The 13570-nt window shown below is 37.0% G+C and overlaps 1 protein-coding gene across 2 annotated transcripts in view; it reads right to left on the bottom strand.

Annotated features, from left to right (window-relative positions):
• LOC139469549 (probable helicase with zinc finger domain) overlaps positions 1-12995 on the bottom strand; it is a 65328-nt gene extending 52333 nt beyond the window's left edge. Inside the window, exons 1-2 of one of the 2 annotated variants that reach the window (XM_071251740.1) lie at positions 12852-12995; positions 2735-2917 (exon numbers count right to left, since the gene is read on the bottom strand). In XM_071251740.1, coding sequence (XP_071107841.1) covers positions 2735-2863 — 129 coding nt within the window. In that variant the 5' untranslated portion in view covers positions 2864-2917; positions 12852-12995. The remainder of the gene's footprint in view (positions 1-2734; positions 2918-12851) is intronic. The other variant, XM_071251739.1, reaches the window with a different exon arrangement.
• Between the last annotated feature and the right edge of the window lie 575 nt (positions 12996-13570).

Raw genomic sequence — 13570 nt, 5'->3', positions numbered from 1 at the left:
CACAAACATAGGTTTCTGGTGGCTCAAGGGATGCAACTCTGCACAGCGAATTGTGGTGCCTTAGATGACTGTGCCCCCCGTGCCCCCATGCAAGTAAAGGAACCACAGTAACTCACTGACTGCCAATGAATAACATATTCATGTTTCCCAATACTCTCCAGTTTGGCCTTGACCTTTGAAAGATTAACCACCAACATTTCAACTAGTCCATGACTGTATTGTATGAAACCAAACTTATCGAGGTTGCAAAAAAGCAAGTCTAGCCAGCTCTGTTCCAAATAAATCAGCATCATCAAAAGAATTCTTTCTTTAAAGTAGAGAACTATATTGTTTAATAAATGATTTCAAGGACTGTTAACATTAAGTCAACATTTCAACTTGTGGTAGGACTTGTAAGGATATATGCATGTATATAGTTCCATGACTGAGGCAAGCTTCTTGACAGAAAAAAAACATAAGGGCTGCTAATTATGTGAGTGTTTATGTAAAAGCAGACAGGTGAGATGTATAGCTCCATTAACAGAGTTTCAGAGGTGAGATGAGATGAAATGGGGTTCAACGTCGCGTCCAAGATTATTGCACTTATAACAATGTGCATGTACGTGTGTGGCTGCTTGTACTAGTAAGGACTGATGCCGATTTATAGTGCTAACATAATACCCCACCTCACCCCACTCGGACACAGTAAACTGACTCCCGAGTTGACCAATCCTTGTTTTAGCCCCTTAATGCCAAGTACCAGACAGGGTAACAACAAGTATCATAATCTTTAAACGTCTTTTGGTATGACGCGGTTGGGGATCGAACCCCGGACCGTCTACTCTCACTGTCAAAATGTCTCTAGACTTGATCAGAGGCCAATATTTGGCCCCAAGTTTACAGCAAATGTCAGTTCAAGTTCCCAAATGTGGATAACATTATTCTGAACTAAGGTTGCTACATCACTGGTCAGATGGCTTGGTCAGAATGATCTGTATTTCAGTGAAAACAGGACCAGTAAAGAGAAAGAGGTTTAGTTTTTACCTTATTGATAGACTACACTATTAATACACCTATAAATTATTAAATTTGAAATTAAAAAAATCCTCGCGTTTTCCCAATATGCCAGCCAAGAGCACTTAAGTTTGAAATCTAATAAATCCCTGGGAAAAAACAATACCCTAACAGATGATCATGTGAAACGTAAAAACAATACCCTAACAGATGATCATGTGAAACGTAAAAACAATACCCTAACAGATGATCATGTGAAACGTAAAAACAATACCCCAACAGATGATCATGTGAAACGTAAAAACAATACCCTAGCAGAAGATCATGCGAGTGAGTGAGTGTGTGAGTTGAGTTTAACGCTGCATTTAACAGTTTTCCAGTTATATCGCGGCGTGTCAGCTTAATGTGGGAGGAAAGCCCGAAGTGATGCAGGTTTTAGATGTTTACCACTTCGAAAACCACGAGCACAGGTATTGTGCTGAAAAACATAGAAACATGATCGGGGCAAACCGGGATTCAAACCCACAATCATAGGTTTCTGGTGGCCCAAAGGACGCAACTCTGCACAGCGAATTGTGGCACCTTAGATGACTGGGCCATTCATGCCCAGATGATCATGTGAAACGTAAAAACAATACACCAACAGATGATCATGGAATATGTAAAAACAATACCCCAACAGATGATCATGTGAAACGTAAAATCAATACCCAACAGATGATCATGTGAAACGTAAAAACAATACCCCAACAGATGATCATGGGAAACGTAAAAACAATACCCAACAGATAATCATGGGAAACGTAAAAACAATACCCCAACAGATGATCATGGGAAACGTAAAAACAATACCCAACAGATGATCATGGGAAACGTAAAAACAATACCCTAGCAGAAGATCATGCGAGTGAGTGAGTGTGTGAGTTGAGTTTAACGCTGCATTTAACAGTTTTCCAGTTATATCGCGGCGTGTCAGCTTAATGTGGGAGGAAAGCCCGAAGTGATGCAGGTTTTAGATGTTTACCACTTCGAAAACCACGAGCACAGGTATTGTGCTGAAAAACATAGAAACATGATCGGGGCAAACCGGGATTCAAACCCACAATCATAGGTTTCTGGTGGCCCAAAGGACGCAACTCTGCACAGCGAATTGTGGCACCTTAGATGACTGGGCCATTCATGCCCAGATGATCATGTGAAACGTAAAAACAATACACCAACAGATGATCATGGAATATGTAAAAACAATACCCCAACAGATGATCATGTGAAACGTAAAATCAATACCCAACAGATGATCATGTGAAACGTAAAAACAATACCCCAACAGATGATCATGGGAAACGTAAAAACAATACCCAACAGATGATCATGGGAAACGTAAAAACAATACCCTAGCAGAAGATCATGCGAGTGAGTGAGTGTGTGAGTGTGTGAGTTGAGTTTAACGCTGCATTTAACAGTTTTCCAGTTATATCGCGGCGTGTCAGCTTAATGTGGGAGGAAAGCCCCAAGTGATGCAGGTCTTAGATGTTTACCACTTCGGTGAAACCCACAAGCAACAGATGATCATGGGAAACATAAAAACAATACCCCAACAGATAATCATGTGAAATGTAAAAACAATACCCTAACCGATGATCATGTGAAATGTAAAAATTAAACTGTCAGTATGAAGTAATTATGTCTGACAGCTTTGTCATATAAAATCATCAGAAACACTGAGACATAGGCGACTCACCTGCTTTATAAATGCATTAACATTGTTGATGACGTCCCCTAGTTCTTCGTTATGTTCGCAGGTATCGTTAGAGTTTGCCGTATCATGATTGGTTGGTTTTCTGTCGGCCTCAGACGTGCTGTCAGCCATCCCCTGTCACATGACTTGGACAAACCATGGGGAGGTACTGGTGTGGGCATTTACCTGCAAACAAACATCAGATCAGTGACATCACAGTGACATCACAGGAACATACAGCAAAGTCTTACAACCAATAGGAAACCATAACAAATAGCAACAGTGTTTCAGTCGGCCGGTACATGTACAGGAGACATCATGTCATCCGTAATCAACAGATTCTAGTGGTTTCTATGACTTAAATCATGTAATGGATGATATATACTTCCCAAGTGTTCATAGGTATAATCAAACATGTCATCATATTTAAATATACTTGACATATTATGAGAATCCATTTTGTGTATCATGGAAAGATATAAATATCGAATATATTTTTTATGTAAGTTTCTTGTGATATTTACGTATAATTGATATAATTTATGGCTGTTGCTATTTTGTTGTAATTGTTTTAGGGCCATTTCTTCATTTCATCAACAACCCCACAGCGAGTGATGTTTCACCCTTGGCGTTTAACCAGCTGTAACACTATCACAAGTGGAATAGTATATAACTTTCTATAATTTTGCATAATGATCAATAGTGTGTTAGTTTTTACTTGTATAATCTTTGTTCAGAATGGCCATTGAATTCCTGACTCAGAATCAACAGAACAGTGTGACATCCTAATAATTGTATTAAATACAGGATACTGAATGATATTAAAATAACACACAGGAATTTCCGTTCTTAAAATCAACGGGAAGTGCAGATAAAATAAATACTATGGTCGTTCTGTGTTTATTGGGGTAGCTGCAGTGTATTGAATTCCCCAAAATTTCAGTCAGACAAATGGACTGGCAACTTTGCAAAGTTACCAGACCGGACATAATGTTGCCGGTACAGAATTTTCTTGACGAACAAACAAAAAATAACAAAGGGATAAACATAAAAATAGTACCGTTTAATGTTAGTCCTCAGAAAATAGCAATAAACTGGTGGATTGTCTCCTAAGTAACTTTAACTCATTGATATTTTATTCATCAATAATATGTTAAACGTTTACTGTTTATTTACCTCTTACATTGAATTTAAACTAGAATGCTTAGATACCCTGAGGGAATACAATAACAGCCCGATCATCAGGCGTGCAACATTGATCGTCTGTCAGCAAAATAGACCATCTCGGACTGTCAGGCAGATGGGTATTTTAACACTGGTAGATGTATCAATCATTGTTACCTTGTCAGAAGGACTCACAGGCCTGATAGTAGAATACAATGTGGTAAGTCGGAGGGCATATGGTGCATGGAGTGGTCAGCTGGGGCCATCCAAAACAGGTTCAATACCAACCCTTACACAAATAGTGGCCTCATCGTATCCGAGTTGGATTCTATGGAAATTATTCTGATTTGAAAAATATAGTAATGTCCAGTATTTCTTGCAGTGCCAGTCTCCATGACTGGCGGACATAAATCCACCAGTAACACTGAGTAAGATATTTCAAAGTTTGATAATGTCTAATACAGCAAATAGTCTGATATGACAGTCTGCTAAAACAAACTGTCAAATAAAATTGAACTTTGAATGAAAGCATAATAAAAGACCATGTAGCAACATGCACACAACTGAAGTCCTATCATGTAAGATTTAACAACCTGTCATGACCTGCCCCAGTGGCTCAGTGAGAAAACAGTAGGTTACAATACTTAAAACCTATGTGAGGCTGTATGTTTCATTCATATCACAGAATTTTTATGTGAAATTGTTTTTGGTGACTTAACTAATCAAAAATCAAAAATAGATTCACATCAAAGGCCTGCTTATAAAAATTCAATTGCAAAATCTAGGTCTTACAATTCAAGTGTTAAACCTCAAAGCAGGTCACACTTGAAAGTAGTACCTCTAACAAGGTTATCGATGAGATAGGACAATACCTCCAATACAATAGGCAATAGTGACAGTAGGTTTATAAGATCCTATTAGTACTATTAGATCACTTTGTGGACCCTGTTTCACAAAGCAAGCTTTGGTGATACTATTGCTATGTAAAAGTTAAAACAGTCACAGCACTATGATCATTTTGTCGAATGGGACCAAGCCTATTAATTAAGATTAAGAACATCACAAGCTATTATTTCAAATCAATATTTTCCATGGATTTAAATATAGAATAGCATGTAAGTTCCATCAGAAGCATCTCTGTTTCCACCACAAGCAACACCACTCAACCTCTCAACAAGGAAATTCTCACCAGTCCATCCCACATCCAACTGATGTTTGTTTGTTGCTTAATACCACAATTGGCAATATTCCAGCGATATGACGGTGGTCTGTAAATAATCGAATCTGGACCAGACAATCCAGTGATTGACATATTGAGCATGGATCCAAGCAATTGGGATACAATGACATGCATCAAACCAAGTCAGCGAGCCTGACCACCCGATCCCTTTAGTCGCCTCTTACGAAAAGCATAGTCACCTTTTACCGCAAGCATGGGTTGCTGAAGACCTATTCTAACCCATATCTTCACGGGATCTAACTGATGAAGCTCATAACATACTTAATTAAACACCAACATCCTTATCAAAAGTTGTGTAGCAGGTGAATGAATGTGTACAATGATGCTTTAACTGTGCAGCAGGAGTTCTACCATCACAGAAGTTGTTTTTTGTTTAATGCTGCACTCAGCAATATACCAACATTGCCATAAAATCAACCAAATCCACCTCGTCTGACCGCTGATCCATTAAATTGCCTCTTATGACCAGCTTAAGTTGCCGAGGACAACTCCGACCTTGAATCCCCATCAGTTTGAAGTTGTGGTAAATGGGTTTGAAGCCAAGATAAGTTTGTACTCCTCACTCCATAGCATTGATCACATGCACACTTAGGACAAGAGCTTGAGTATACCGACCCATGCTGGCTGTCACCAGCTGTCAATCATACACGTTTGTATGGCATACATGTCTCATTCCGTCAAGTCAATACGCATCATGCATACAGCATTCTAATTTCATGCCAGTATCCTATTCCAATACACAATGGATTGATATTTAATACTTATATACTTGATGCTCTTCAAACAGAAGTCGAAATGTTTCTGGTGACCTAGAAATTTACAGTGCTGAGTGACGTGAGTGCTGAAACACAAGCGTGGTTCTACACCACTTCAACATTTTCAAACAAAATATTCCATTTGTGTTCATCATGGATTTTCTCAGAAAGAGATACAGATTTCCTTAACATTCAACCTTGTTATAGTGTGAGTGAATTAACATTTATAGTCAGGTCAGCAATATTTCAGCCATATTGTGCCAAGGCAAAGCACTATACATATTCTACAAACTGTCATCAATGGGCAGCAAAATAACTAGTAACATAGATTTGCATTTACCCCTCTTGGGGCCACGGGACCATATATGGTCCCTGACTTTTTAACACTTCCTTAGTGCCATCATCTTCCCCAGGCAAGAGAATTTAGTGACTTTAAAAGTCCAGTTTCCACCCTTGTTCGGCAAGGGTGGAAACTGGACTTTTATAGTCAGTTAACTCTCGGGAAGTGCCTTGGGACCATATGTGATGTGAAAATGTCCTTTTCAGCTGTGAATTAAGATGTCAAACAGGGAGTGTGCAAAATCAAAATCATAACCATCATCACCCCAATCTTGTCAGGTTTAACATCGTGTTACTAATATTTTATACAGCGCTACGGATTGCGAAATATGGTGAGATTAGTAAAGTGGTTACCCCGCTTCTCAACCTTTTTCTGCCATGTTTGAACTTCAAAGAATGACAGCAAATTTTGATCATGTCACATACACGTTACTATTCAGAAATCTGATCAGACTGGTCAGAAAGATTTACTTTTCCCCACTCTACAGTTATTGGGGTAAGACTACAGAGGTTTAGTCTGCAACGTAGGTTTTTTGTTCAAATATTGCATATTTTTATCCACTGCGTGTCATGGCGATTTAGCATGGTTATAGAGACGAAACAACAGTGCAGATTGTCGTTCTGTTTATGATGCTGATTTACAAAAAATATTGAAATCTATGATATGTAAAAATAGCTATGATTGTTAATTGTGGTATAAAAGTGGTATAGTGTATATTTATAGGCTTAAGCTTCATGATCAACACGTAAACACTGAATGGCCAAGCCCGCAGTGATCAACAGGGCGCGTTCACATCATAGCTGCGCCCTGATTTCTTGTCTAACAGTAGTCCTACATGCTCGCTCGTTTTGATGCTGCTTTTTCCATATGAAATGATTAAGAGTCATGTGTGATTGCTCCAACTACCTGCGAATGAGTGAGTGAGTTTGGTTTTACGCCGCTTTTAGCAATATTCCAGCAATATCATGTTGGGGGACACCAGAAATGGGCTTCACAAATTGTACCAATATCGGGATTCGAACCTGGGTCTTCGGCGTGATGAGCGAATGCTTTAACCATTAGGCTACCCGACCGCCCCTCACCGTGCGAAGGAAATACCCTGACCGTTTCACATTTTGCTTAAGATGAGATTTCAAAAGAAGTGTGGCCACAACATCTAAAAGTGAGTGCTGTGATCGTACTATAAAATTGATAACTAATTGTGTATGTAAATATAATATCAAATATACATTATAAATCATAACACGATGTGTTTCGTATTTCCAACATTCTGCATTGGATATGAGATCAAATTTATTTTTAGATTTACAAATCATTGATGTCGAGGATATTCTCGATTATTGTAAGTCCTTTTATTTGCTGTTATCTATAGTGTCAGCTGTAAGTAAAAGCTTTGGTTTTTTTCTGTTCAATGATGTTACTATTTGCTGTTTCATTTGTGTAGGCTAACAGATGGTCGGTGATTTCTCGCTGCTGTGAACCTGTCGTCTGGACAGGTGTGAGTGACTTGTCCTTGCATGTTGTGACGTGGCTGATCTAATGTTATGTAGAAACATGGTTTCAGTTTCCAAATAATAATATTCTCTTTGACAGAACTGATCTGAACTAGAACGTAGATGTAGTACCTACATTACAATAGGGAAGATTTTTCCACAGCGACCAACACGTGAAGGAGACCTCTTCGACAATAGGGACAAACTTTCTCTAAAACTATTTGAGTGAGAGAAATGAAATTATGTTATGGTCACAATCTCAAATGAGTTCGAAAATTGGTGTTGTACATTAATTTTTCACTGACTAATGGCCCTTGCTCCATGCTTTTAAACTGATTGCATACATGAATGAAAGTGTGCATGTCTATCTATAAAGAGATACTTTTCAATTTGTGCCTTAATTTTTTTCCCCCTGAGAAGGGCCCTTTTGTTTTTGTATAAATCTCACATTTCATCAGTTTTTCTGATGACATAAAGCAACCCCAGTGCCTATCTCTTCTAGAGGCTTTATAGGACTGGGATTTATATTTATTGTACCCATATTAAAAAAACGAAATTTGTAAAAAGAAAATCTTGTCTAGGAACAAGATGCATGCATTTCTTGTGTTTATTTAGATTGAGTTTTTTTCACAATCATAAATCATATATGTTCCCTCCATTCTGTAGCTAGGCCAAAAGAAAAAAAAAAGAAGATGTAAATACTGAAAACCAGTCATATCATATTTTGTGAGTTTTGTTTTCGTACTTCAATTTCATATTCTGCTTTTCCTTTAATGACATATATCCATTATTTTCATTGATCTATGATCATTATCTGCTGCAAACTTTTCCTTTTGTAGAATGGAATAAAATAGGAAACCTTACTGGAATGATGCATATGTCTTTAAATGTACATGTACATATCAAGGTGTAAATACAATTCTAAAGTCGCATTTACAAAAAATAATATCAAAGAAAATGTGTATTTTAACAATAATTTAAACCAGGTAATTCAGATTTTCGGATTTTTCTCTTTCATGTAATCTAGATATTACTTGTTATTGTACAGTAAATTCAATATTATTTCTTCCTTTCACCTGCAAAGGTTAACCTACTGTTTCCTTGTATTAAACATGTTAAATATAGCCTACTCCTCGTCCACTTCAATAGCTTTCAAATTTAAGTTTAAAAATATAATAACGTTTCAAGCTTTTTATAAATTAAGTTTAAAACATTAATCAAAACCTGAAATATAAATAAGCAGTCGGCGTGATTGCACAATGAATCGATGTTTGTATGTTGACATGGTGCCCGAATAGGTTTGTGGTATTGATTTGATGCCAATGAAAACGTTTCAAAGATTTTGATTAAATATACGTGTACTTACTCTTGGGTTGGGTGCCTCACGCTCATAGGGACCCTCGATCGATTTGATCGGCAGTCGTAGATTGTAAATGGATATAGCTCAATTATATAATGTCTGTAGAAGCTCAATGCATAACTTATAAAGAATGCAAACATGTTGCAAAAACACTCCCGATACATTACAGTTTCGAGCTCCGCAGTGGACTGAAACCATACCAGCAGACATCTTTAGTGTATTTGACCTCCAGTTTTCATCAAGTTATGACTTAGACATGCACTTCGCGTCAGTACCAACATGAGCCTATCATCAAGCAAGTGGGTAAATTATGAAATTTGGGGCTCCTGACACCTTTTTGAGCCATTGAATCTGTACACATGTTATTGATCTCATTGGGCAATGGACCAGTGAAGATCCGGGGTAGAATAGGTCTTCAGCAACCCATGCTTGTCGCAAGAACGACTATTCTTGTCGTAAGAGACAACTAACAGGATCGTGTGGTCAGGCTTGCTGACTTGGCTTGATACATGTCATCGTATCCCAATTGCGTGGATCGATGCTCATGATATCAATCACTGGATTGTCTGGTCCAGACTCGATTATTTACAGACCACCATCATATAGCTGGAATTTTGCTGAATGCGGCGTTAAACAACAAACAAACAAAACATTGGGCAAGGGTTATTGATTTGGGGCATTTCACATAAAAATGTAGCTTATATGGAGCTCTGAAAATTTATAAATATTAAACATTGGAAACAAAATTGTTATCTGATCTTTTTTTTTCATATTCTATAACTCAAAATATATATAATAGGTATTATCAATATGGTATGGCGGAAACCCTAGGCAAATAAGAGGATAGTGCCTTCGGGCGACGTGTTCTCACAAATGGGGTTTCAGTCAACTCTATTACCACAATGTACAGTATGGCTGTGTATTTTGTGTTGTGGGTTCGTAATACGGCACGCGAACTTAAAAACGGATGTTTGGCATTTACCAATCTGCCGATGACTTTGGTCAGCAATTACTGATAATATGAATTGAACTCATACGTTTTTATGGTAATTAGTACCTGTGTGTAGTACTAAATATATTTATGAAACCATAACTGTGCAAGACCCAAAATAATGGAAGACGGCAGCAGATTATAGCTTGCTTCAAAATTCCTAAAATTACAACAAAACTACTGATATATGCATTCAACACATTCTTTGTTTTAACTTACATTTATTTAATAACACACATAGGCATACTTGTATTAAGCAGTGATGAACAATGAGGTATATTGCGATTATTCCCAAATTCTCAAGCAACCTGAAAACTGTCTGTCTATGTAAAAATAAAGTATACTGTTGACAATGGAGTTAAATCTCACACAATATATATTGCACAAGGGACAGTGCAGCTGCAGTAACCTAAACACCACAGAATGTTTAGCAGAAATATATATTTAAATATACTCATTTATGAAAGAAAATGCATCAAGTCCAGTTTCACTTGTGAAATCAACATGTAACTGTTTGCAAAATGCCACCAAGAATACATGCCAAAGTAACATTTTAGCAGACGGCACATTCAAATGGCAGCACTTTAATCTCTTCATCTGTCAGCACACATGATGCTAAAGTTATAACATTATTCATTAATTTTTATCAATGTGACATACTGATGTTTCATCGTAATTTTGGTGAATATATTCTATTTTTAACATATGTAGGTAAACTATAGTGTATATTGTATTTTGTTATTTCAATTTATTCATATTAGCTTTATGTATGTGAAAATAATTTCATCTATTGTTTGATGATTGTTATAAGGATCTATACCAAAACGTCGCCTTTACAGTATTAAAGAAGTTGTTATCCATAAATTGTGTCTACTTTGTAAGTTTATCTAATTCGACAATGGAAATATTTTGGAAATTCATATACTTTTGACATTTTGAGTCGGTCTGTATGAAGACTTCATACTAAATGGGTTTAGCCCATTTTCTTTTAATTATACAAATTCTGCATATATTACAGATGTATGTTATGTGTAAATACATCTCAGGTATGTTCAGTTTCAGTAAAGTAAGCTCAAATCTCAGTTGTTTCAAGTCACTGAATATCTGTATATACAACTAGGACCATCGGCAATGTAGGTCATGAATATTGATGTCACTTTGTGAGTTATGGTTCAGGGAGGCTGTGTCACACACTGATTGTTATGGATTGATAATACATACTTCTGAGCAATTGATGTATCATTCTGTTGATGTATCATTCTGGAAGAGGATGTATACTAACAATTGACATGCGCAGTTATGATGGTAAAATGTGTTTGTTTAAATGTGATTGAGATTTATAAATCCATTGGTCAAAGCCACACCATTGGTAATACTCGCCTCCACTCTATTATTGAAATTCTTATATCACTTAAGAATTATAGTTTGGATATAAATTGAAGTTATTGACATGTATCACAGCTTCAACTTCCCGAGGCAAGCTTGTTAATGGACTATAAAAGTCCAGTTTCCAAACTAGCCGAACTTGGCTGGAATTTCTGGGCTCAGTTGTAGTGCAACCAGTGGCTATTACAGATTCCCCATCTCATATCACTTGCAGTTGCAAATGCAAAATCATGTGAGCACCCAGACTGAAAACGTGAAAAGATTTGAAAAATATCTGTTGATGCCGAGTTAGCTGTACACATGCTTTGCAAATCCATTGACCGAAATCTGCATTGCAGCTTATGAAACCAGATGTCGGTCAGGTTGCACGGTTTTCCTCGGACTGTGTATAGACTCGTTAGTCCAGTCAAAATATAACGCCATAATCATAATTCCAGCCTATTTCGGCAAGGATGGAAACTGGAATTCACAGTCAGTTAACTCCCTTGCCTCGGGAAGAGGCACACCTTGAAACTTTCCAAACGTTTCCAAAGCAAAACTGCCCAGGTCAAGTGCCAATAGGATTTACACACAGCTATCAGTTTAGAGACATTAATAACAATAAGACACCAGGAACAAACAAGAGCACTCCAATCTGAGTAGACGACATCTTCATATTCAGTATACAGGTATTGAATTGTGAAAACAAATTGTATATCATTGCAAGATGCATATATATGATGACCAAGCATTCCAGAGTACCTCATCTAAAATTAATGACATCACTGAACACACCAAGATATCATATGACAAATACTTTCTCAGTAGGCAAGATCTGGGGTTTGTTCAACATGAGTAAAAATCAAAAGAGAAAAAAAAGATAATCTTAATCCAATTCTTTATGTGTTAGTTGTAATGACATGTAGCAGAAGCAGGAATGTAATGGACTATGCTTAAATATTTGAAGAATAAAATTCTCTAAACTAAAAAAGGGCATGCTGTTATTATATGATCTATTGATAATTAATTTATGAAAATAACACAATTAGGAACTTATTATTGCTCTTTGGTAAATATGATGCCATAAGCAGTAAAAATAACATATTACCGCTTTGGGAGGAAAAAACAAATCTCTGACATGTGTTCTCAAATACTTTCTACACATGAGAATATCAAGGAAAAACTAAATTGACAGCTGCTAACAAAGACCTTTTGACTGTCATGCAAGTCTTATATTGAAATAATATTTGGAATTAGACACGTTGGAGGAACATCCTCATTGTAATTTCTAAGAACGGGAGGAAGGGTATTTGATCTTGTAAACATAAACAAGCAGGGTTAACAACATAATTGGAGAACTTCAGAGTTCCCAGCAAGCTGCAAAGTAATCTGCGAGCCGTTCTGTTGCGTACCTACTTGTTGTTATGCTTTTGTCATTGTTTATGGTTGCAGTCAGTTCTTGATTACGTTTCCCGGAATGAGGTATCCTGGTCTAAATTTGATGTTACAATCACCTGTTTAGACTTCCTGCGATGTCACAATGATGTCATGTTGGTTCCGGCATGTTTTCCTCAAGACTACTTACAGTAGAATACGTTGTCAGCTGAATAGTATTACTGTGCATCCGCCTATGCTCTTTGATGTTTATGTTTGTCTTGTCGTGCCTGTCTGATTTGTACATATTGTGTTCGATTGTTACATTGTCTATTAGAGTAAATTCTGTCCATATGCAGAAAGAATCTAGATTATCAATTGTATGTATTGATACGTCCATAGTTTAATAGTTATGTACGTGACGTGAAACGCTTTGCTTGGATAAATATATGTAGTTATAGAAAAGAACGTTCCTTTTAGATGTACGGTACGTACTTTTGGGAGATAGTAAGAATGGTTAAACCCACACAAGTCCACCACACAAGGGACTTCATACAGACCGACTCAAAATGTCAAAAATATATGAATTCCCAAAATATTTCCCTTGTCGAATTTTCTAAGGAGGTATAAATAATATTCAAAGAAGAGTGTGTTGAAATTGAACTAGGGAAACTTGATTAAATGAGGACGGGCACCAGCCACCATATATATATGTTATAAGTTGCGTTGATAGTAGCACTTGTAAAACCAAAACTCG

This window comes from Haliotis cracherodii, unplaced genomic scaffold (assembly GCF_022045235.1).
Source record: "Haliotis cracherodii isolate W230 unplaced genomic scaffold, xgHalCrac1.p SCAF_2, whole genome shotgun sequence".
NCBI classification, from domain to species: Eukaryota; Metazoa; Mollusca; class Gastropoda; order Lepetellida; family Haliotidae; genus Haliotis; species Haliotis cracherodii.
The sequence above is the reverse complement of the archived record's forward strand: the minus strand, read 5'-3'. Positions and strand labels throughout refer to the sequence as shown.